At 45.3% G+C, this 25077-nt stretch overlaps 1 protein-coding gene across 1 annotated transcript in view; it reads left to right on the top strand.

Moving 5' to 3' along the window:
• The window catches only part of DDR2 (discoidin domain receptor tyrosine kinase 2), a 56605-nt gene that overhangs the window by 5552 nt on the left and 25976 nt on the right, over nucleotides 1-25077 (top strand). Inside the window, exons 2-6 of the mRNA XM_056845676.1 lie at nucleotides 7044-7146; nucleotides 15162-15393; nucleotides 18705-18852; nucleotides 21928-22033; nucleotides 24434-24617. Coding sequence (XP_056701654.1) covers nucleotides 7044-7146; nucleotides 15162-15393; nucleotides 18705-18852; nucleotides 21928-22033; nucleotides 24434-24617 — 773 coding nt within the window. The remainder of the gene's footprint in view (nucleotides 1-7043; nucleotides 7147-15161; nucleotides 15394-18704; nucleotides 18853-21927; nucleotides 22034-24433; nucleotides 24618-25077) is intronic.

The following is a 25077-nucleotide window of genomic DNA, read 5'->3' as shown; positions in this document are numbered from 1 at the left end:
GAAGCGGCCTGCCTTGCCCGCCCACTCAGAGTAACAAGGCAAACACACGCCTGATTTATTTCGTTCCCAGATTTCCCTCGAAGAGGGCCCCTCATCCCTGAGAAGCAGAGCCCATTTGGATTGTGTGCAATACCATCCCTTTGTAGACAGAAATCCCTGAATCAGCTTTGTTTCCAGTTATCCCATCCAGGGTGAGTTTCAAGTTAGGGAGGAAAACCTGTTGACTTGTAAAAGTCCCCACCACCCCCCTCCGTGATGGATGACTACTTGGATTGTGTATATCAAGGCTTCTTTTAGAAATGTTTTGCCTTCAGCAAACACCCAGGCCTCCAATACAAAGTTTTCCGAATGTTTTATAACAGGTTTCGCTGTCAAGCTGTGCCGCAAGAACTCTGGGATATGTAGTTCTGTGCGGTGCCTTCAGCATTCTCCACAGCCAGGGGTCGGCAAACTCGTTAGTCAAAAGAGCCAAATATCAACAGTGCAACGATTGAGATTTCTTTTGAGAGCCAAATTTCTTAAACTTAAACTATATAGGTAGGTACACTGTTTATTAACTTAATAAACTGTAATTAAAGTTTTAAGTCTTAATTAAACTATAGGTACACTGAATAAAACTTGATATCGTACTTAATAGTGATCTTATTTATTGATAAAAATTAAACTGTTAGTCCCTGCCATTTCCCCCTCCCCGTCTGGAGTCCTCATCTGGAGGCCTGGTCTACCGCCATAAAAGCCTATTGGTAGACCTGGCCTCCGGCTGAGTCCCATTGGGAGGCCAGTCTACCCGTTGGCTTTCTTGGCAGTAGACCTGGCCTCCGGAGGCCCGTAGAAGCCAATTGGTAGACCTGGCCTCTGAAGGGGGACTTTTTCCCCTCCTCGGAGTCCAGGTCTACCGCCAAGAAAGCCAGTGGGTAGACCTGGCCTCCCAATGGAACTCAGCCGGAGGCCAGGTCTACCAAAGGAAGCCTGCCCCGCCCAACAGCTGATAGGCGGGCGGCGGGGGCAGGAACCGCCAAGCCGCCCGCCCAGCAATCGCGCGGCTAGAGGGGAGGGGAGGCTTTAGCCTCCCAACCATTGAGGGCAAGGGAAAGGGGGACCTGGCTATTCTCCACGGCGGGGGGGAGAGACAGCGCACCCGCTCGCCTGCTCTCTCGTGCTCGCTTGCTCTCTCAGGTGCGCGGCTCCGCAGCCTGGCTTCCAGCACGAGTGGGCGCGACAGCAGGGACTCCGAACCAAGTTCGGAGAGCCGCACTCAGCGGGCCAAAGAGCCACACGAGGCTCAGGAGCCACAGTTTGCAGACCCGTCCACAGCTACAGTTCTGAGAAGTGAAATGATTATGGTTAAATTGGTATATCCTGTATGCCCCATTTGCTGGCGTACACGAAATGTGCTTCTAATCCTGGAGCATATCCTTCAAGTCTTCCTGTTTAGTTAGCAGAACAAATTAAGGCTGTGCTGGAGTTGGGTAGGTAAACTAGGGTTGCCGACCTCCAGGTAGGGCTTGGCGATGTCCCAGAATTACCACTGATCTTCATACTACAGAGATGAGTTCCCTTGGAACAACATTCTGCTTTGGAGGGTGGACTGTGTGGTATTATACCCTGCTGAGGTCCCTCCCCTCCCTAACCCCTCCCCAGGCTCCACCCCAAAATCTCCAACAATTCCCAACCCAGAGTTGTCAACTTCCTTGAGACTTGGGCCATTGACTTTGCTGGTGAGGGTCAGCCAATCGGAGGCCCCTTCAGGGCAGAGTCTGGGTCACTCCTAAGGCAGCTGGTGCAATCCTGGTAAACGGAACAGGGTCGGAGCAAGGGTCAAGGTCAAGATGGGATCTCTGAGTTAGGAAAGAGGAGTCTCAAGCAAGAGGTACAAGTAAGAGGTCCTAGGAACCTCTTGCATACTGCCTGCCTATTAATGGTGCCCAAAGTAGAGGAGGCCCTATTTGTTCAAATCAAATCAAACCTTTATTGGCATAAATCTTTTAAATACTATATTCAATTATTAAAATACAATCTTTGAATAGTAAGATACCAATAACCTAGTTAAAACCTCTGAGTCTTAAAGTGCTATATATTAAGTGATTAAAATACAATCTTTGAATGATAAAATATCAATAAACTGGTTAAAACCTCTAACTCTTAAAGTGCTATGTAATCAGTTTGATAGTTTGACTCTGTGGAGGAGCTTGGGGCAGCGCCCCTAGAGAGATTTCCAAGAATCTTGCTACCATCAATGTTGTGTGTGCATTACTGTCTTTTAATAGGTAGCGCACTAGGGCCACATCTGTTTGGGTTGGGCTATCCTTAAGTAATGGTAACAGGAATTTTTCCTGCAGGAGCACATAAAGATCGCAGTGTAGTAAAACGTGGGCTACCGATTCAGGTTGCCTCTTTGTGCAAACACAGAGCCTCTCTTCGTAAGGGATTTTGATGTATCTGCCTCTAGTCATTGCTGTTGGGAGTAAATTTAAGCGAGCCAGCATAAACTGGCGTCTTAACATTGGAGAGGTATCTCTAAGTGTGTTGCCTAGCCGGTGCTATGTTTAGAGTCGGGTTTAAACCTTTTGGAATCCAAGGCATGGCTGCACATATTTAAATTCTGGCTTCGTTTGCATTTCAGAGCCTCAGAGGCAAGCTTGGTTTGGCAAATGCTCTCTGACAGTTTTCAGTCATCCTGGAGAACTCGCATTGTTCAGAAAATCAAGTCTATAGGAGTTCCCTTTGAGTCCCTTCTTCTTTTAAATGAAGCTCAAGCTTTTGGAGTGCTAAAACAAAGGATCCCTGACCTGGATGGCCCAGGCTAGCCTGACCTCGTCAGATCTCAGAAGCTAAGCAGGGTCAGCCCTGGTTAGTCTTTGGATGGGAGACCCCCAAGGAAGTCCAGGGTTGCTGTGCAGAGGAAGGCACTGGCAAACCACCTCTGTTAGTCTCTTGCCATGAAAACCCCCAAAAGGGATCGCCAAAAGTCGGCTGCGACTTGACTGCACTTTACACACACGCGTATAAATTGCCCTGACCTGGATGGCCCAGGCTAGCCTGATCTCGTCAGATCTCAGAAGCTAAGCAGGGTCGACCCTGGTTAGTATTTGGATGGGAGACCCCCAAGGAAGTCCAGGGTTGCTGTGCAGAGGAAGGCACTGGCAAACCACCTCTGTTAGTCTCTTGCCATGAAACCCCCCAAAAAGGATCGCCAAAAGTCGGCTGCGCCTTGACGGCACTTTACACACACGTGTACATTGCCCTGACCTGGATGGCCCAGGCTAGCCTGATCTCGTCAGATCTCAGAAGCTAAGCAGGGTCAGCCCTGGTTAGTATTTGGATGGGAGACCACCAAGGAAGTCCAGGGTTGCTGTGCAGAGGAAGGCACTGGCAAACCACCTCTCTGTTAGTCTCTTGCCATGAAAACCCCAAAAGGGGTTGCCGTAAGTCGGCTGCGACTTGAAGGCACTTTACACACATACGCAAAACAAAGGATACTAGACATTGAAAGCCAGTTTGTATACTCCAATGCAGCAAGAACATGTTCACCACTCCTTTTTGGTATTTATCCGGCTCAAGATAAGCTTCCAGACTACCTCTCAAATTTGACCCTATTTGTTGCTGGACATGCAGAAGCCTTTGAGGCTAGATCATTTATCAGGCATTTTCGGTCTCCTGAAGTTCAGAATTTGAAGCACGGACAGGCCAGAGCCAGGGAGCTAAGGGGCAATGCCTGGCAGATCAGGGCATGGACCCAGATAATTTCCACTTTAGAATGGCTGCACTTGTTTCTGGGTTCATTTTTAGGTGCTGCTTTTGACTTTTCATGACCTTCACAACCTGGGACTTGAAGGACCATAGTGAGCCCATGTGTCAGTTTTGTTGCTTCTACCTGCCTCTTCTCTTTGTGGTGGCCCCAGCCCAGGGCCTTTTCAGTTTATTGCCAGTAACTCTGGATTGGACTGCCAGTGGAGGAGAGATGTATGTCTTCCCTATTTGCATTCTGGAGAGGATATAGGCTCTTCCTTGCTCGCTTTGGCTTGCTTTGGCATTGTTTTCCAGTTCTGTAGTCCTCAGCCTACTGCACTGTTGCCTGGATGTCTAAGCAGTTTTTAAAAATATTTTGTAATCCGCCTTGAGTCTCACTGGGAAAAGTGGGCTGGACATAAATTAAATAATACATAAAATATGACTGTTTTAGAGTTTTCTGCTGATTATAGCATTTGGTTTAATGGCTGCTTGTATAAACTATTGCTCTGGACGTGAGCGGCTGCTGCTTTAGTGAAGGCGATGCTGGTCTGTGGTTTTATTGTTTCCACTGGTTTGTGTGAGTGTGTGTGAAAATGCTTTTATAAACCATTGCGGTCCCAATAGGAAAGGTGATCTACAGATATCGAAGGATAAATAAAAATAGCTTGGGGTGGTGCGTGATGGAAGCAGAGGATGGCATCTGCTGAGTTAAGGTGACATCTGCTTGAGGGGGGGAATGACACACGGGTCCCAAACCTTGTGATTTAACTTCTTCCCCTGCAAAGTCTGTGAAGCCATCTCAAGCCCTGAAATTTCAGGGTCAGTCTAGGGTTGCCAACGCAGGCTTGAGAAATTCCTGCAGATTTGGGGGTGGCGCCTGGGGAGGGTGGGGTTTGGGGAAGGGAGAGGCCTCAGTAAGGTGCAATGCCATAGAGTCCATCCTCCAAAGCAGCCGTTTTCTCCAGGGGAACTGATCACTTTCCTCTGGAGATCAGTTGTAATAGCGGGAGATTTCCAGGTGCCACCTGGAGGTTGGCAACTCTACCTCCAGGGGAAGTGATCTTGGTAGTCTGGAGATTGTCATTCTGGGAGGACTCCAGGCCCCACCTTAGAATCTAGGTCAGACCCAGAGACCTGTCCACATCACAAATTAAACACATTTCACATCTTTTCTATTGTCAGGGCTGTCCTAACCAAGAAACACTGGGGTTCGTGATCCTCTGAAGACACATAGGTCATTTGAGCATGGGTTCTTTCACTCACTTTTGCCCCCGGACTGTCTCAATTGTTCCTTGGAGTTATGCATGAGTTTTCCGTCCATTAGAGATGACCTCGCTGCCAGCCCTCACAAATTCCAGGATTTCCCGTTCCTCTGTTAACCCGATTCTTCCATCTCCCCTAAGCTCAGCCCGGGTGAAATCCCCATGCATAAGGCAAAGTGTGGGGCACGGAAGCTAGCTTTCTCTCACAGCCAATTACAAAGCAGGGTGTAAAGAGGCAGGGATTCAAATGCTTCCTGCTTCCTTGGAGCTCTTTCTGAGCAGAAGAAAGGCTTTTAAAAAATGAGGCTTGGATTTCTCCCCCCCCCCTTTTCAGATTGCTCCGTTTTTTTGTTCTTAAAATGCTTTTTTATGCTGCCATTGGATTTGGGTGGTGGTGAAGGACTTTTCTCTCACAATAAGCGCTACGAAGTCAGCCAATTACAAGGCAGCATTTAAAGGGGCGGGGACTTGATTTGAGCTTGAAGACTGCTGGTGCATAGATTCCCAACAGGAGTGGGGAAACCAACCCCGTCCACCAGATTAGCGTCCGCCGCTCATGTGGAGGAGTGGGGAATCGAACCCGGTTATCCAGATCAGACTCCACTGCTCCAAACCACCGCTCTTAACCACTACACCACGCTGGGTGTGCTTTAAAGTAAAGATAGACAAGTTGGGAGGTTGGATCGGTGCCATCCCACTTCTTATGTAGCTTAGGTCTTACTGGAGTGTTGTATGCTGGGATCTGTAGTCCTTTCAGGCAAGACCTCTTTTGAAGATAAATTCATACCTATGGGAGGGAGGCAAACGACCTCTGAACATCTCTTGCCTTGAAAATCCTACGGGGTTTCCATAAGACAGCTGTAGCTTGATGGCCCTTTAAACACACGCAAAGGCTATATGAAATGTTTTGGAACGTGCTTTTGTCTGTGTGAGGGATTCAGATTGGCAGCATCTTCTTTGCCACACTTTAGCTGATGTGGCTCAGTTTGCTAGGAAGTAGCTTCCAGGCAAGTTACGGACACGGTTTTATGGGCTGGGGCCAGCGGTCAGACAGTAAACACTGTGGAACAAGCAGCTCTTTGAGAAGCTTTCTTGGCAGCTAATCATGAAAAAACAACACTCAGGTAGCTGTGCGGAGCTTGCCGAAGCTCCTTCGGCCGTCTCTTGCAAATCCAAACCAATTGCACGCTACAGGCATTTTTCTGGTATTTTTCCACTGGGCCCTGGGAAGTCGGCATGCAAAACTGCTCCATTCAGTTGTCCCTTTGGTGCTCATTTGACTTAATCTTAGGGCTCAACCACACAACCACATCAGGATGTGTTGATCAGTATGTGCCACGTGCATCGGTGGTTTATGTATTTGCATTGACTTGTACAATGCAGTTTTGTACATATTGTGAATCAAGTGAAAATGGCATAGTCAGAGGCATGCATTGTATGGTCATGTGAAAGAGTCGGAGTTGTTGAAATGAGTGTCAGTGTGACGTAGTGGTTAATACAAACTCATAAACACCTGCGATGTACAATCTGACATTGGCCAAAGTAGGATCCTTTGATCTAATACACTGCTTGATATATACACATCCTCAAGAGCCCAGCATGTAAAAGAAGGTGAGACATGGAAGCCATGTTCTCGTATGCAAGGAATAAATAAACTTACAGGGAGCTTCACTGTACTAGAAGGGCTTTTATACATTTTTTTACTGTTTAGTATGACACAATTATATTATCAGGATGTGTGCTAAATTATAATTCTATGACTGACCACTGAGGAAGGCCTTCTCAGGCCGAAACGCGTTTGGTCCTTTTTGGATCCTGCTTTGGTCAACGTAAGATTGTACATCGCAGGTGTATTTATGCTCCCTCGTTGCTATTTTACTATGCCAAATAAAGGTGTCTGAATCTGATTTTAAAGCTACATATTGGACCTTGTGGATCTGTTCTGCTCTCAATGGGGCTTAAATGAGAGATCAAGGCACCTTAAATGAAAAATCCATTAAAATCCAGTACTGGATAAATGATGTACCCTTCTCCTCTCTTTCTTTGCAGCCGTCTGCCGCTATCCACTGGGCATGTCAGGTGGGCACATCCCTGATGAGGACATTTCTGCTTCCAGCCAGTGGTCTGAATCCACAGCCGCTAAGTATGGAAGGTAAGAGTTGGATGCGCCCATGTCTGCACCAAAGCCAGACTGATGGATCTAGAGTAAGCAGGAGTTGTGTATTTTCTCTCTCCCCCTCCTCTTCCTTCTCTTTTTAATCTTATTTTGGAATAACTATCCTCTTGCTTGACTTCATTTACCTTTGCCCTCTGTGGAACAGAATTCTCTGGCTCTACTCATTTGGGACGGATTTCACAATAGAGTGGCCATCAAAGTAATTGTCCCTTCTGTATCCATGGCTGGCTTCTCAGGTTGACAGTTGAGCAGCTGAGGACCATGACTGCCATCTAGGCTTTCTCTTAGTACTGGATCCAACAACTCAGTGGCACACATACCACCTTCCACCTGTCCAATCCCTAGACCAAGTGAGAAATGTGCCCCAAAGTCCCCTCTGACAATGCAAGAGATTTGCATTGTCTGTGCCTCTTATTAGCTGTGCACCCTTCCCACTCACAGGTTGGGTGTTTAAAGTGTCCTCCTAGTCCTGGTTGCCCATGAACCCTCCAAAAGCTGGAACTGGTTTCATGTCTACCATCACAAGAATCTAAGGATAATACGAGGCACCAATCCCTTGCCAGAGCTTGGCCCTCAAACCTGGTTTCAGGGCAGGATTTCAAGCTGTCCGTTTGCAAGGCCTCAGAAATGGAGCAAGGGAACTTAACATTGGTTGCCACTTTACTCCCAGCTTTGAGCTGTTATAGACAAAGTCTCTCACACCGCCATCTGTCTTCCCCGGCCTGTCATAAGCACCACACTTTTATGGGGTTACTGTCTCCCTCTACCCTGCCCACCATGTCACCATTCCTGCCTCCCCAAATTACCCCAAGAACCGTCAATGGCTTTCCCCATCTTGTCCCAGTCCGTGTTTGTCATATATGAAGAGTTGAAGAAAAAGAGTTGGTTTTTATATGCCAACTTTCTCTACCACCTGGCAACCCTAGGTGTACACCGTGAAGGGCTTGGCAAAGTCCGGATTCTGCAGGACTGGAGAATGGGAAACAGCCGCCCGAAGGTCACGCCAAGCCGGGTCTCAGTCCAACGGACTTGATTTGATTCGGACTTCCGCAGACTGTCAGTGAATGGACTGGTGCGCATTGTGTAATGGGGTATGAAGAACCTGTAATACCCAACTATGCCCAGGAACCTACGGAATTGCTTCTTGGTCTGTGGTTGGGGGGCTTGCTCCAATGTCACCACTTTTTCCGGCGGTGGGTGGATGTGACAGCGGCCCACTTGGAATCCAAGGTACTTCAACTTGCCCAGTTGGCTTTTCCCTGGATTGACCTTCAGCCCTGCTGTGTGGATTGCTCGGATGACCTGCTCTAGGTGCCCTTTATGGGATTCCCAGTCAGGAGCACTGTGGTGGAGTCCTGAGATGGCGAGGGAGGGCCCTGGCTGGGGACACAAGCTTTGAAAATGTGCAGCAATAATAAGGCAAAACAAAGAAGTGTCTTTGAGCTTGGCACATTTTCCCTACCATGGTTATAATGGCAGCAGCCCCCCCGCCCCCGCTAGAATTAGGAAGCCAGGCTTTCAGGCTAGAGGACACACTCCTAGGTAACCTAGGGAAGTCTGTTTATCTCTTTCTTCATCAGTTTTTTTACAGGGCATTTTCTCTCTATCTGTGCTAGAACATGAATAAAAGTCCTGTTGCATCACACCAAAGATCCATCTAGTACAGTTTCTGGTTTTAATTGGTAGCCAGCCAGATGCTTCTGGAAAGTCCAAACACAGGGCACGAAAGCAACAATTTGTGCCTCAGTAATTAGTATTTGGAAATATACTGGATCCTGAATAATGTGCAAGATCACTTACAAGCTATAGGCCCCTGTTAGGCAGATGTAGACTAGTGCATTAGGCAAGTCTGTTGGTTTCCAGAGGGAAACAATATATGCAAACCAATATCCTCTGAAGGAGAAATTTCTGGCATTTGTGATGGGCAGCAACAAAATAAAAAGATGAGCAGACATATGCAGTGGCAGAAAATCAAAGTTTCCAGATTGTTTTTCAGATTCAGCAAGGGGATAACAATTTTCAATAGGAAAAAGATACGGAGGAAAGGGTTACATTGCCTGTCTCTCCCTGGGCTGGCTTTCCTTCCCTTTTAAGGCCTCTGCAGATACAGTCTTTTTTAATTCTGGAAAAGCAATCATAGAACTATACATAACATGAAGTTCTTCTCTAAATTTCTCTTATGGTCTAGGGTGGAAATATCAGAGACCTAAGTGATTTATTTGTAATTTCTCATATTCCATATTTATATTTTCCTCTTTTACCAAACCAGTGTCCTGTGTTAAACAGTGACCTAAATAAACTTAGACATCTCTTGGGCTGAAAGTCTAGGGGATTATGTATTAGCATAGTCTAAAGCAGTGATGCCCAGTAAGGTTGCCAACCTCCAGGTACTAGCTGGAGATCTGCTATTACAACTGCCAGCCAATAGAGATCAGTTCAACTGGAGAAAATGGCCATTTTGGCAATTGGACGCTATGGCATTGAAGTCCCTCCTGTCCCCAAACCCCACCCTCCTCAGGCTCTGCCCCAAAAACCTCCCTCCAGTGGAGAAGAGGGACCTGGCAACCCTAATACCCAGTGTAGTGACCATGGCCACCACAGTGCCTGTCAATGTATTTCCTGGCACAAACTTCCCTCCCATCCCGCAAAAAAAATCTTGGTTTTCTTCTATCTCATTGGAACAAGAAGTACTTCAAAGAGCCCAGGAGGCATCACTTTTGTGTATCCATCCAGACACAGTTGCCTCCATCACAGGATGACATTTTACTTGGAATCTCCAAACCTTCTGCAATAGGCCTCAGCTTCTAAGACAGCCATTTTGGTTGTTGGCTCAACCCCCTTGTTGCAGTCATTTTGTGGTGGCATCTACTAGCTAAAGCAAATAAATGCTACAACAACAACCACCACAACCACCACCACCACCACCACTACCACCACCAGCAGCAGCAGCTTTTATTTATATCCCTCCCCAATGATGCCAGGCTCAGGGCAGCTAACATCAGAATTAAAATCCAATATAACAAATATAACAAAGTAATGACTACAGGAGAATTACACAACTTTAAGGTTGACAATGAGGAAATTGAAATGGTTCAAGACTTTCTATTCTTTGGCTCCACCATCAACCAAAAGGGAGACTGCAGTCAAGAAATCAGAAGGAGATTGAGACTAGGAAGGGCAGCCATGAAGGAGCTAGAAAATATTATGAAGTGTAAGGATGTGTCACTGGCCACCAAGACTAGATTAATTCATGCCATCGTATTCCCTATTACTATGTATGGGTGTGAAAGCTGGACAGTGAAGAAAGCTGATAGGAAGAAAATAGATTCCTTTGAAATGTGGTGTTGGAGGAGAGTGTTACGGATTCTATGGACTGCCAAAAAAATAAATCAGTGGGTTATAGATCAATCAAGCCTGAACTGACCCTAGAAGCTAAAATGACTAAACTGAGGCTGTCGTATTTTGGTCCCGTCATGAGACGACAAGAGTCACTGGAAAAGACAGTCATGCTAGGAAAAGTTGAGGGCAGCAGGAAAAGAGGAAGACCCAACAAGAGATGGATTGACAATAAAGGATCTCTAGTGCCTCTTCCTTTTCGGAAAACAGCTTGAACATCAGGCATTTCTCGTTCCATATATGGTAACAGCCTTTGCTGTAAGATTTTGAGCATCACTTTACTTGCATGAGAAATTAATGCGATGGTCCGATAGTTGCTGCAATCTTTGATGTCTCCTTTCTTGGGAATTGGAATGTAAATGGATCGTTTCCAGTCTGTGGGCCATTGTTTTGTTTTCCATATCTGTTGGCATATTCTTGTCAAGATTTTGATGGACTCTGTTTCTGTAGCTTGGAATAGCTCTATTGATATCCCATCTGCTCCTGGTGATTTGTTTCTCCCGATTGCTCTCAATGTAGCTTTCACTTCACTTTCTAAAACTGTAGGTTCTTCTTCAAAAGATTCTTCTTGGAAAGAATCTTTTATCCTTTCATCTCTTCTGTATAGTTCTTCAGTGTATTGTTCCCACCTTTTCTTTATTTTGTCCTGTTCAGTTAATGTATTTCCATGCTGATCTTTCAGCATGCCTAACCGTGCTTTAAATTTCCCTTTGATTTCTTGGATCTTGTGGAACAGATCTCTTGTTCTTCCTTTTTTGTTGTTCTCTTCTATTTCTTTACACTGGTTATTATAATAGGTCTTTTTGTCTCTACGTGCGAGTCGCTGGAATGTTGCACTTCCAAGACCACGGTTACACAGCCTGGATAACCTACAAGAACCAATGAACTCTGACCGTGAAAGCCTTCGACAATATGTTGCACTTAGACTTTTGATTCTATTTCTGTCACCTTCTACTTTTGTTTCTCGTCTAAGAGTTTCCTCAGACATCCATCGAGGCTTTTCTTTTCTTTTGGCTACGGGAATAGTCTTTGCACATTCTGCCTTGATAATATCTCTAGTTTCCACTCATAGTTCTTCAGGTTTACATTCACTTGAACTCAGCAATGCAAATCTGTTCCTTACATAGTCTTTAAACTCTTCCGGAATATTGCTTAGATTGTATTTTGGTGCTATGAATGTTTTGGTGTTTTTCTTAAGCTTTATCTTGATTTTCGATATTAACAATTCATGATCTGTACCACAGTCGGCTCCTGGTCTTGTTTTGGCCGAGAGAATAGAGCTTCTCCATCTTCTGCTTCCAATTATATAATCTACTTGATTTCTGTACTGGCCGTCTGGTGATGTCCATGTATACAATCGTCTATTTGGTTGCCTGAAACATGTGTTTGCAATGAACAGATTGTTGTCTTCACAGAATTCTACGAGGCGTTCTCCTGCTTCATTCCGTGCTCCTAGCCCAAATCTGCCAACAACATTTAATTCTGCTTTGTTTCCTACTTTTGCATTCCAGTCACCTATGATTATCAGCTTATCTTGTTTAGGTGTGTGATCAATTTCTTCCTGAACACTGGCATAAAAACTTTCAATTTCTTCCTCATCAGCATCTGTAGTTGGGGCATAAACTTGAATGATGATTATGTTGATAGGCTTTCCCTGAAGTCTGATTGATATTATTCGGTCAGACTTTGCATTATAGCTCCTGACTGCCTTTGCTACATCTTGCCTCACTATTAAAGCAACTCAATTTCTTCTCTTTTTGTCATTCCCTGAATAAAACACTTTGTAATTTTCTGATTGAAAATGTCCTAATCCAGTCCACTTTAATTCACTTACTCCCAGGACTGAAATGTCCATACGTTCCATTTCTTGTTTAACAATTTCAAGCTTACCCTGATTCATGCTTCTCACATTCCATGTTCCTGTTATATGCGTCGAACAGCTTCGGACTTTCCTTTTGCATCTATTAATGTCAACCACTGAACGTCCTTTTGGCTTTAATCCAATCGCATCATTAAGAATAGCGCTACTCATACTTGTCCTCAGCTCTACCCCAGTAGCAGATTGAGTGCCATCCGACCTGGGGTCCATCTTCCAGCACTATATCTTTTTTTCATTTGGATTGTCTCATCATAGGGTTTTCAAGGTAAAGGTTGGTCAGAAGTGGTTTACCAGTGCCTTCTTCTGCGCAGTACTAACCAGGGTTAGCTGTAGTGGCACTGCCGTTGTCTACGAAAGATCCTCTGCCAGTGTCACCTTCACTACTGCTGCTGCCCAGTAGCTAACCTTCAGGGATTCCTCTGCCCCCATCCCCATTGGAACTGCCTGTTCTCTTCTGCGGATGTGGCCATTGATCCCTTAAGGGGGTGGATGCATCTTCGTCTGGTGTCTCAGCTGTAACCATTCCGTCTTGAGTGACTCTGCTAGGAGTTTAGTCTCTTGATAGAGCCTAGATCCCTTACGGTATTGTTCTCAGCTTCCCTGACACACACAAACCCCCTCACCACATTAAGGTGTGCATCCAGAAGGGGGTCTCCTAATTTACTAGAAGCTAAATAGCTAACTGGTGTGTGTGATACAAGCATCTGATGCAGTTAGCAGCAGACCGCGGCAATCTGGTCAGTTTCAATTAAAGGGGCCACAGCCTCAAATGTACTGATGAATCTTACAAAAAACAAGATAGATCGTTCTCCATATTCAATCCATGTGGTGTGATAGTATTAAGGAGATGAATGAAATATGATTCTTTTTGTCTAAGTATTCTTTCCTTATCAGATCTATCAAATTTCCTTCCTACAAGGTGCCAGATGACAAAAAAACTTAGTTCGTTTTTGTTATGTTTAAACTGGAGAAAATGTTCTACAACCGGGGCAAAAGTCAATTGTGCATGGATTCTGGACCTATGTTCAAGAATCCTATTCTTGATTGGTCTAATGCTAGATCCTACGTAGGTTTTCCCGCTTGGTATTCCATAGTGTCTAAAAAAGCTACTTGCTGAGAATCGGCTTTGCTGGTGAATTGAATGTCAAAACAAGAATTTAACCATGACAAAAAATTATCAAAATTGGTATCTGAAGAAAGTAGAAATTGTGTTTGTTGCCTTCTCTGCTTGTGTCTGCTTTTTCCACCACCTGGAGGTTGGCAATCCTAGTGAGGGCGTACACTCTCCCTTACTCGTAACTAGCATAAAATAAATCTGAAAATCTAACTTCAAACCTTAAGTCCAAATAAACTAATTAACGAGCAGCAGTTTCTAAAGTGTGAACTAAATCTGCTGGCAGGAGCTCAGAGCTAACGCTCCTGCCGCAGCACCATCAAAAGCACATACAGGATCAATAAAGTTGGTGATCCCTGGTAGAGACATATGCATACACAGTATGTACAGTGATCGGTACTCTCTGGTTTAGGGACAGATTAAACCTTTGAGCACAAATGCATTAAAAATGACCAGTAACTAAGAAAGTCTATTGAGCCTGTGAGCACTTATGCAATTTTGAGAAAGGGTAGTGGGTGCCACCACAAAAGGGCTGCCATGGCAGGATCAGCCACTAAATTTCAGCCATGGGGAACAATGTTGGGTGGTTTCAAGCCAAGCATCCTTCCATAATGGGAGCAGTTATTTCTGAATGGGTCTTCCCTGAAGACCCCAAGCTGATGTCTCCTTAGTTCTTGTACAGTACCTCCTGTTCCAATGAGAAGGAGGAAAGCTCTTTGCTTTGGTGAAGAAGTGTTTTGCATAAGAAGCAAGTGGGCACCGGGAAATGCTTTGGAACCATGTTGAGGATCACTGGCCTATCGCTAAAAAGGTGCTGTGTGATGCAGCAGGGCCAATAAAGATGGGAGTTTTGGAGCCCAAAGCTCCAAAATTAAGTACTCTGAGGTCAAGGACAAACATACATAAGGGCCAAAATTAATACCAAGTGATAATGAACTTCTGTAATTATATATAATGAATTTATTACAGACAAAAATCAACAACTTGTATACAGCCCTACTATAGCCTCTATATTTTTATAAAAAATGTGAATGTGAAACACACTTAGACACACAATTGCAACCAAAGAATTAGACCCAAACTAAGGCCAAACGCATTTCGGCCATGTAGCTTTGTTCAGTGGTCTAAATCCATTAAAATCCAGAATGCAATTAAACCATTATACAGATATACAAATATATGTCATATTGGGTCTAACTGTAGGTCTGTATGCAAGTTGTTGGTTTTTGTCTGTAATAAATTCATGATATATAATTACAGAAGATCATTTTCACTTAGTATTAATTTTGGCCCTTATGGATGTTTGTTCTTGACCTCAGGGTACTTAATTCTGGAGTCTTTAGGGTTAAGTTCCCCCCCCCTCTTGTTGTTGGCCCAAGGCTCCAAAGCCTGGAAGAATGAGGCAAGGCAACCTTGTGCCTGGAGCCTTAGGAAGAGATCTCCTTCAGCTCTAGAGTGATGGGCTGTGTGTGTGTAAAGTGCCGTCAAGTCGCAGCCGACTTATCTGACGAGATCAGGCTAGCCTGGGCCATCCAGGTCAGGGCTAGAGTGATGGGCTAGATCTGCCATATTCACTGTCCTGTCTCCTCTGTATTGCTCTAGGTTGGGTTCTGAAGAAGGGGATGGTGCTTGGTGCCCCGAGATCCCTGTGGAACCAGATGACCTCAAGGAGTTCCTGGAGATTGATTTGCATGCCCTGCACTTCATCACGCTGGTGGGGACCCAAGGCCGCCACGCAGGAGGGCACGGCAACGAGTTCGCTCCCATGTACAAAATTAATTACAGCCGGGACGGTGCCCGCTGGATCTCCTGGCGGAATAGGCATGGAAAGCAGGTAAAAGCAGCAGGAGGAGTATTGCTCCAGAGAGGTACCGTTATTAGTAATTAAAAACAACCAGGGTTATTGCAGAGTCTTCAAGAAGAACCAATTCAGAGGGCACTTCCTCATCTGATGGAAACAGGCTCTAGTCTGCAAAAGCTGATGCCGCAATGAAGACATCTGCTAGGTTGGTTCCACCTGGCGACAACAGTACAATCCAGCATTTTGTGTCTGTTTCCCAGAGCTGATTTGTGCTAATTCTCCCCCCCCATTTAAAATACAACAGCAGCCCAGTGATAAACAACACTGTGAGTAGTAGAAAAGAGCAAGAGTCCAGTAGTACCTTAAAACTAACAAAATTTCTGGCAGAGGATGAGCTTTCGTGAGCTACAGCTCATGAAGTGAGCTGTGAAGTGAGCTGTGGCTCACGAAAGCTCATACCCTGCCAGAAATGTTGTTAGTCTTTAAGGTGCTACTGGACTCTTGCCCTTTTCTACTGCTATTGACAGACTAACACGGCTACCCATCATGATCTAACACTGTGAGTAGTCAGTCAAAATGCTCGGGCGGCCTCCTTGGTCTATATACGAATGTGCCTTCAAGTCACAACTGACTTATGGCGAACCCAGCAAGGGGCTTTCACGACAAGTGAGAAGTGGAGGTGGTTTGCTCCTTGGTCTACCTCCCCCAACCCCATGTGCCGTTTTCTTGGGCTGAAACATCCCAGCAATATTCTGTGCATTATTCCGTGCACCTGCCGTTGTAAGAAGTGAGAAAATCTCTCCCCCTCAGGGCTGTTTCAGCTTTGGAAAATGGCATGCAGGGTTGGGGGATGAGCCCCTCTTCCCACCACGCCACAGTTTCAAGCCAAATCATGCTGATTTCCCAACAGCTGCTGTATAGCTGCGGGGAAAGTAAGTTGAGTTGGGATCTGAAGTGACTTGACTTCAGGACTTCCTTAGGTTTTATATCCTGATTGGAGGCTTCAGGAGACCACTTTGAAGATTGCTGAAGGGTTTAGGATAGAAGGAGACCCACCTTGCCTCTTCCAAGATTTAAAATACCTCTCCAGATCTGCAGTTGCCTTTTGCAAGGAAATATTCTTGCAGCATTGGGAAGGCTTTTTAAATCATAGGAAAGAAATGGGAGGAAAGAGCTAAACACCTTCACCAGTTTTCAAAGCAGCCAATTGCAGCTGCGAATTAGCATTTTAAAAAGCCCACAGAAGGCCCCAATATATGAGCTTTTTATGATTGGCCCTAATAAGCACTAAAGTGGTGAATCTGTGTTTGGACTGTAGCATTTCTGCCTCCAGTGGGAGCTCACATGATGTTCATCTCCCCCTCCCCTCCCAAGCTCTGCATTATAAAAATTTAACACGTCAGGGAAAAGGGTGCTAGCCTAGACTTCTCGATATGTTAAGGTTTTTTAAATTTATGTTACTGTTTTGTATGGAGGACAATTCCTTAATGTTAGCCCTCACTTGCAGACTGGTGGAACAGCAGCAAAGACACAGGGCCAAACTAGATGTTATGGTGGCCTCAGGTCAAACCCATGGCCACAGACACCATTTTCGAGAAGATTTTGCCAATTTAAAAATGTTGTGAGGGGCAGTTTCGGCACATGACAAGATGTGTGTGGGGGACAAAGTCTGCTGGTCCCTCTGCACCTTGGTCCAGATCAAGTTTGGACCCTCAGAGTATTTTTTTTAATGACAAAATCTTCTCTAAAATGGTTGGACTCGTGGTCAAGGTAACGTTTAGTTTGGCTCCCAGATTTACCACCTCAATGAGAGCCAGGCCAAGAAAATCAGAGACTTCTCAGTATTATGATAAGATTCCAGTTCCCAGGATTTTTAGGGAGAAGCCATGACAGTTAAAAGCGATTTGAAACCGGTTTCATAACTAGAGGCTTTTCCACATGGATTTTTTCCATAAGTTCTGGTTCCGTTCTGCCTCTGTTTATCCCCTGATTTCTGACTGCTTTTTTTGTGCCTTTAGTTTTTACTGTATCAATATATTGATATAAGCTTTCACAGAAAACAAAAAACATCTAAGTTCAGTAGTTTCCCTGAATTCCCAGCTTTCATTTTTAAAAAGCTTCTAGCCTCTTCCCTTGCAGAGATATGCCTTTTTCCTGATATCTCTACAAGGGAAGATGCTGGAGGCTGACTTATATTTTTTAATGAAAGCAGGGCATCCAGAGAATCTGGTGAACCTATCATTACAATGGTGTGTCACTATAGTGATATTTTAGTGCCTTTTAAAAAAATATATGCAAAAGACCTGGTGGGGAAGGGGTGGCTACTTCTATCACGAGAATTTTTTTTGAAAATGATATAGCACTTCACATATGAGTCATAAACAGATGGATGATGGAGCTGCTCCCTTTTTAGGCTTCCCCATGCAAAGACAGGCAGACATGGGGGGACTCACATCAACCCTCCCCCATAGCCAGATGCAGACCCCTTGGGAAAACTACCCTTCCTCCCAGCACCTTTGCATGTTTCAGTGGAGCACCCCCGCTCTTTCTTGTCATCCCTAAGTGTATGTTCGTTTTCAGTCTTTTTAAAAATTCAGCCATTATATCAACCTAAGCATGCACAAGAAATTAAAACTGTGCGTGTGCTATGACTCCACCAATGATGCCACTGATGATGACCGCACTCTCCCTGGAAAATCTTGATTCTTTAAGGCACATGCAGAAGAAAATAAACTGACTCCACAACTGTGAAAATGCATAGGGAGGGCAGATGTGTGGAAGAACTGTATCCAACCCAATTCCAGTGCTTGTGGGTTGAATGCCAAGAAAATCAAAAGTAAGTCGAGTATGGCCTTTTATGCAGGAACGTTTCCCCCTGTTCATCCCCGCCGGCTGCATCAGGGCTTCCTTTTGATTATGCATGCCTTTTCCACCCCTCAGAGGTCACCTCGCTCTTCCAGTGCGCTTTGCCCGTGTTTTCCGGATGTTGTTTAAAACAGAATCTGGAAAATGTGGGCAAAACATGCGGGAAGAGCAAGGCGACCTCTGACGGTTGGGAAAGGCATGCATAATCAAAAGGAAGCCCTGAAGCAGTCGGCGGGGGTGACCGCAGGGAAACATACCTGCATAAAAGGCCTATGTGGAAAAGCCCAAGGTTAGACTCAACCTAAAATTGAATTAATTTGATTGCTAACTGGAAAAATTATCCATGCGCAGCAGTCAGAAGGCACCGTGGGAAGAATATAATGTGAACACCAGCGCCCCATTTTAAGGAGACTTCTGGTATGTGTGTCTCTGGCTGCTAGATGCTTTCCCCCTGCTTATGGTGTGTTTTTTCTTCTCAGGTGGTTGACGGAAACACCAACCCATATGATATTGTCCTCAAAGACTTGGAGCCACCTATAATTGGTCGATTTATTCGGTTTATCCCTGTGACTGACCACTCCACGAATGTCTGCCTCCGGGTAGAGCTCTATGGTTGTGTCTGGCTGGGTAAGTACCACAGTCCATTAGCTATGACCCAATAAGACGATCCATGGTGAAGACTGGTGTAATATTTTTAGAGCACTGAAGCTACTCGCAAAGTGCTCTTAACGTCTTTCAGTCCAAACTTACTTTTTCTATTCAAGGCTGAACTCTGAAAAAGAATGGCTCTGCAAGTTTGAAAGAGAAGCTGAATGTGCACACTGCTTTTAGTTTTTAAAAGGTGAACGATGCCCCTGAAAAATGTGTGTATGTATGTATGAGATGAATTGAGATGTATGTATGTATGAGATGTACTGTTGATGAACTGAATTTTCATACACTCATAACTCAACTGGGTGTCGATCAATTTAACGCTTTTCCTGACTAAGGGACATTTGCAGCATTTGACAGATTTCAGAAGTGTTCACCAGGCTGACTGAACCAAAACACAATGGTCTTTTATGCATGGCTGTTTCACTTGCCGTCACCCCTCTGACGACTGCGGGTCTTTGTTTTGATTATGCATGCCGTTTCTGACCGTCAGAGGTCGCCTCGCACTCCTCCTGCGTTTCCCTTTGTTTTGCCCGCGTTTTCAGGGACCTGTTTTATCTCGAATTTGAAAATGCAGGCAAAACGTGGGGAAACACAGGAGGAGAGCAAGGCCGCCTCTGATGGTCAGAAACGGCATGCATAATCAAAACAGATACCTGAAGTTGTCGGAGGGGTGACTGCAAGGGAAACAGCCATGCATAAAAGGACACTTTGTGTTATGCTAGCCATGGGTGTGGCTTTTGTAGGACTGCATCTTAGTTAATTCCAAAAGCAGTGGTGTGTATCCTATGGCGATGCTCAGCAGAGTTTGAACCCCTCATCTTCCAGTATTGAGTATATGTAGTAGTTGATATAACAAAGCTGTACAGTCATAGAGGCATGGTATTGTGTGCAGTAAACAAACTCCAAATAAGTATATTTCAAAAACGGTAAAACTTAAATTAATTGAGGTAGATTCAGTTCACGTTCATGCTGTAACTGGAAAGAGAGAAACAAGCCTAACTAAAGAATACTATTCCCTATCGCATATGGCCAGGCGGCACGTGTGTGCAAGTAAGATTGCATGGCTTCTACAGGAGAGAACTGCAGATGCATCTGGCTCCTTGGAGAGAGAGAGAGAGAGAGAGAGAAAGGGCACAGGAAGAGAAAGAGGAGTCAGAGAACTCCCTGGTAAAGACAAAGGGAGGCATCTCATTAAATGAGAAGTCAGGGCTTTCCGCAGGTGCCAAGCTGCAAATGGGCAAAATAAGCAACTGCCCATACAGGTACTTCCTCTGCTGTGGCCCTACCTTGTGGAATGATCTGCCAGAGGAGGTCAGGAAGGCTCCCCCTTTCCCAGCTTTCCACAAACTATGCAAAGCTGAATTATTCTAGATAGCTTTTCCGTGCTGGTAATAGGGCCGTTTGGTACAAAATGACTCTCAGTTGTTTGGATAAACTATTAGGAACTGTTGTCTGTACTACTATGTGTAGTTTGCTGTGGGTTGGATCCTGTTGTGTAATTTTGCATCCTTTAATGTGTCATGTTAACATTTATGCTTTGCTTCAGTTCTGTTTTTTAGATTTCTGGTTGGTTCTACAACCCAAATCCTATTTCCTTGTTTATTGAATATCCCATTCTGTTGATTGCATTGATTCATTCTGTGTAATCTGCCTTAAGTCCCAGTGAGAAAGACTGACTGTCGTAAATAAGTAAATCAATAAATAAAATCTAGAGCACCCCCTAGTGATCCAGCATACTGAAGTCGTCTTAATCCAACATAAGGAGCTGCTGGAGAAAAAGCTGCTGCATTGGAAAAGGTTCCTTAGGCTGGAGGAAGGCTTCCGATTTTGCTGAGTGGCAACTTAAGATACAGCCAATGACTATTCCAGATGGGTAGCGAAACAAACAGAAGTCACTGGTATTTTAAAGATTAGCATTTATACGCACGCACGAGTCATCATGCTGCTGATGAAGTGAACTCTGACTCATGAGTCTTATTGAAAAAATCAGGGAATGATATCGATGTTATAACTGTAGTGCTATACCATTTATCAGATTTTTTTTTTTAAAGCCCTCCAAAAACCCTCTGGTGGCACAGTAGGGAAAATGTAGGGGAAATGGTGGCAGATGGAGGAAAGGCACAGAAAATACCTGTGTGGATGCTGTTTCCTGTGCACATACCTCTGCATTCACAGCAGCAATGAATGCAAAATGGATAGTTGTCACCCTGTGGCTGCAGGACTACAGACAGTGGGTGTAGTGGTTAGGAGTGGTGACTCTAATCTGGAGAACTGGGTTTCATTCCCCACTCTTCCACATGAGCGGCGGACTCTAATCTGGTGAACCGGGTTGGTTTCCCCACTCCTACACATGAAGGCAGCTGGGTAACCTTGGGCTAGTCCCAGTTCTCTCAGAACTCTCTCAGCCCCACCTCCCTCACAAGGTGTCTGTTGTGGGGAGGGGAAAGCGATTGTCAGCTGCTGCGAGACTCATTAAAGGTAGAGAAAAACAGAGTATAAAAACCAACTCTTCTTCATCTTCTAGTGAATTCATGGCAGAGGTCAGCTGTGAAGCAGACTGTGTTTCATCACCTCTCTTCCACATCAAAGCCAGAGATGGAATAAGTGTTGATTACAGATAGGGTTGCCAGGTCCCTCTTCGCCACCAGCAGGAGGATTTTGGGGTGGAGTCTGAGGAGGGCGGGGTTTGGGTAGGGGAGGGACTTCAATGCCATAGAGTCCAATTGCCAAAGTGGCCATTTTCTCCAGGGGAACTGATCTCTGTCAGCTGGAGATCAGTTGTAATAGCAGGAGATCTCCAGTTAGTACCTGGAGGTTGGCAACCCTAATTACGGAGCCCGCTATCATTCCTGCTGTCATGTGATCTAATGATCCTAATTTTCTTGGCCTTGGAGGTATGTAGGTTCCCACCCTCCGAACTGGGACTATGTGCTTGCCTGTCCTGTCTCAGGTCTGCATTTTCATTAGCAGAGGTGACTGTTGAGTGTGGCTGGAGGGCTTTCAGCCTGGCAGTGAAGCAAGAGTAATCCCTGTTCTGTCCTTTAACAGATGGGTTGGTTTCATACAGCGCTCCAGCAGGGCAGCAGTTGGTTCTACCTGGTGGCACTGTGATTTACCTGAACGATTCAGTCTATGATGGAGCTTTTGGCTACAGGTGGGTTCTCAGGTATCCTATTGTGGAGGAAGAGTTGTGGGTGGTGGAAAGGGGGGACAGATGGACAGGAGAATGTTTCAGAGTGAAAAAAACAGGCCATATGGAAGTTTTGGGAGAACTGCTGCCTTTTCACATTAAAATGATAAAAAGTAAACTGTAATTATTTTCCAGAACCCCTGTGTTATGTTAATACTTATGCTATGCTTCAGTTCAGAAGCCCCGTGGCACAGAGTGGTAAGCTGCAGTACTGCAGTCCAAGCTCTGCTCATGGCCTGAGTTCGATCCCGACAGGAGTCGGTTTCCGGTAGCCGGCTCAAGGTTGACTCAGCCTTCCATCCTTCCGAGGTCGGTCAAATGAGGACCTGGCTTGCTGGGGGTAAAGGGAAGATGACTGGAGAAGGCACTGGCACCCCACCCCACAAACAAAGTCTGCCTAGTAAACGTCATGATGTGACATCACCCCATGGGTCAGGAATGACCCGGTGCTTGCACAGGGGATCTTTACCATTTTTATGCTTCAGTTCATTCTGGTGGTTCCAGACTTCTAAAATCATAATGCACTGGTTATTGAATGTCCCATTTTGTTGATTGTACTGACTCACTGACTGAGCTCCACGGCGCAGAGTGGTAAGCTGCAGTCCTGCAGTTCAAACTGTGCTCACGACCTGAGTTCGATGTTGACGGAACGGAAGTCGGTTTAAGTAGTCGGCTCAACGCTGACTCAGCCTTCCATCCTTCCAAGGTCGGTTAAATGAGTTAACCCATGGGTCAGTAATGACCCAGTGCTTGCACCGGGGACTACCTTTACCAACTCACAATGTGTAATGTGCCTTGAGTTCCTGTGAAAAAGGTGGACTCTAAATAACTTAATGAAAAATAAAAAATAAAGATAAACCTCTTGGCCTTTAAGTAACTTCTTGAAGTTCTTTTGTGTTATATATTTCCAGGCTAGAATCATTCCTGAGCATTCACTGTCACACACCCACGCAGCAACGGACATATCACAATCACATGCCCCAGGCAAATAGCCCTATTCACATGTTGCAGAGAACACATGTACATACTGCCTGTATGTGGTATATCTGTTTGTCAGAAAGAGCCAATGCATGTTCACTTTACAAATGAAAAGGAGACCAGTACCTGGGTAAATGGGGGGTTTAACTCAGCTCGGCTGGGCATGTTTTGCAAGTAACACGAGAATTATTACTCAACACACATCTAAAGAAGCATCAACTGTACACTGTACACGGATTGTACCTCTGTTCACTGTAATTTGTGAAGAGGGCTTATGACCATCAGTCAAAAGGTAATTGTTTTTCAGAACATTGCTTTCTGGCAAGCTAATAAATGAATTAATTGCAAGCTTGGGGTTTGGGAGAGAAACAAAATGGTGCCAGGGACAGAAGTATAAAAACGTGATAGGCAGTAGGGGTGTATGGGCAGCACGATGGAAGCTTTATCTTTTGGGGGGAAAGAAGCCTTTAGATGCAGCTTGAACACAGTTAAAGTATCTCCCAGTCAACGAGGCACCTTAAGAGAGCCAGCGTGGTGTAGTGGTTAAGAGCGGTGGTTTGGAGTGGTGGACTCTAATCTGGTGTACCGGGTTTGTTTCCCCACTCCTACACATGAAGCCAGCTGGGTGACCTTGGGCCAGTCAAGGCTGTCGTCGAACTCTCTGAGCCCCACCTACCTCACAGGGTGTCTGTTCTGGGGAGGGGAGGGGAAGGTGATTGTAAGCCGGTTTGATTCTCCCTTAAGTAGTAGAGAAAGTCGGCATCTAAAAAACAGCTGTTCTTCTAATAGCCTCAGACCACCCCCAGTGTGCCTTAAACTCCATTACTTCTAGGAGAGGTATGATAAAACCCATCCCTACTCCCATGATGGACAGGGACTGTTTCCATATGAGGATGTTTATCATGTGGATGTGAAGGAAGACTGTGCGGACGCCCAGAATCACAGGGCTGCCTCCACAAGAACAGAGAGACTTTTGAGGTTTCCCCTCCTTATACCAACCCCCTGCATCGCACAACAGAAATTCAAAACGGTTGCGGGGGGGCTCCTTCTAGAGTTGCCAGGTCCCTCTTCGCCATCGGCAGGAGGTTTTTGGGGCGAAGCCTGAGGAGGCAGGGTTTAGGGAGGGGAGGGACTTCAATGCCATAGAGCCCAATGGCCAAAGCGGCCAATTTCTCCAGGTGAATTGATCTCTATTGGCTGGAGATCAGTTGTAATAGCACGAGATCTCCAGCTACTACCTGGAGGCTGGCAACCCTAACTCCTTCCCAAGCAGTGAGGCTACAGCTGGGAACCATAACTGGTAAAGAAGAATCTTGCTGGAGCTCAGGGAAGTGATGTTGGGCCTCATCCTGCGTTTTTGTTTCCTTCTCTGGTATCTCTCACTAGCATGACAGAAGGGTTAGGCCAGCTAACAGACGGGGTTTCAGGCCTGGATGATTTCAGTCAGACCCACGAATACCACGTATGGCCTGGCTATGACTACATTGGCTGGCGCAACGAGAGTTTCACGAATGGCAATGTGGAAATCATCTTTGAATTTGACCGGATCAGAAACTTCACCACCATGAAGGTTTGTCATTGAAACCAATACTAGCTCTTGTGTTCCCTTTCACTTGGCAACAGAATGCCACTTTATCTCTCCTCCTCCCCTTTCCCTCTGTCAGAGCATACATGGGGTTGGATCTCATGAATCTGTTCCTCTAGTGATGGCCCTTGGCTGTGGCACTGGAGCCTTCCCCTGACGTAAGAAGGCTCTTTTACCTTCTTGCACATAGGTCACGCCACCCTTATAGATCCACAGAATCCAACCCATTATTATTTTGCAGAAGTACCTATATTTCTGGCCAACTCTCTGAGTGACCATGGTTATAAACAATTACATGGCCCTGTGTAGTAGATATACATTCTTTGTATACATTCTTTGGCTTGGAATAATTTACCTGAAATGACATTTTTATACTTACTTTGCAATCTGACGTTGTGTTCTTGATTGGCAGGATAGAGTAGTGGGTAGGGAGGAACAGAATGAT

Source organism: Euleptes europaea, chromosome 2 (assembly GCF_029931775.1).
Source record: "Euleptes europaea isolate rEulEur1 chromosome 2, rEulEur1.hap1, whole genome shotgun sequence".
Taxonomy (NCBI): Eukaryota; Metazoa; Chordata; class Lepidosauria; order Squamata; family Sphaerodactylidae; genus Euleptes; species Euleptes europaea.
The sequence above is the reverse complement of the archived record's forward strand: the minus strand, read 5'-3'. Positions and strand labels throughout refer to the sequence as shown.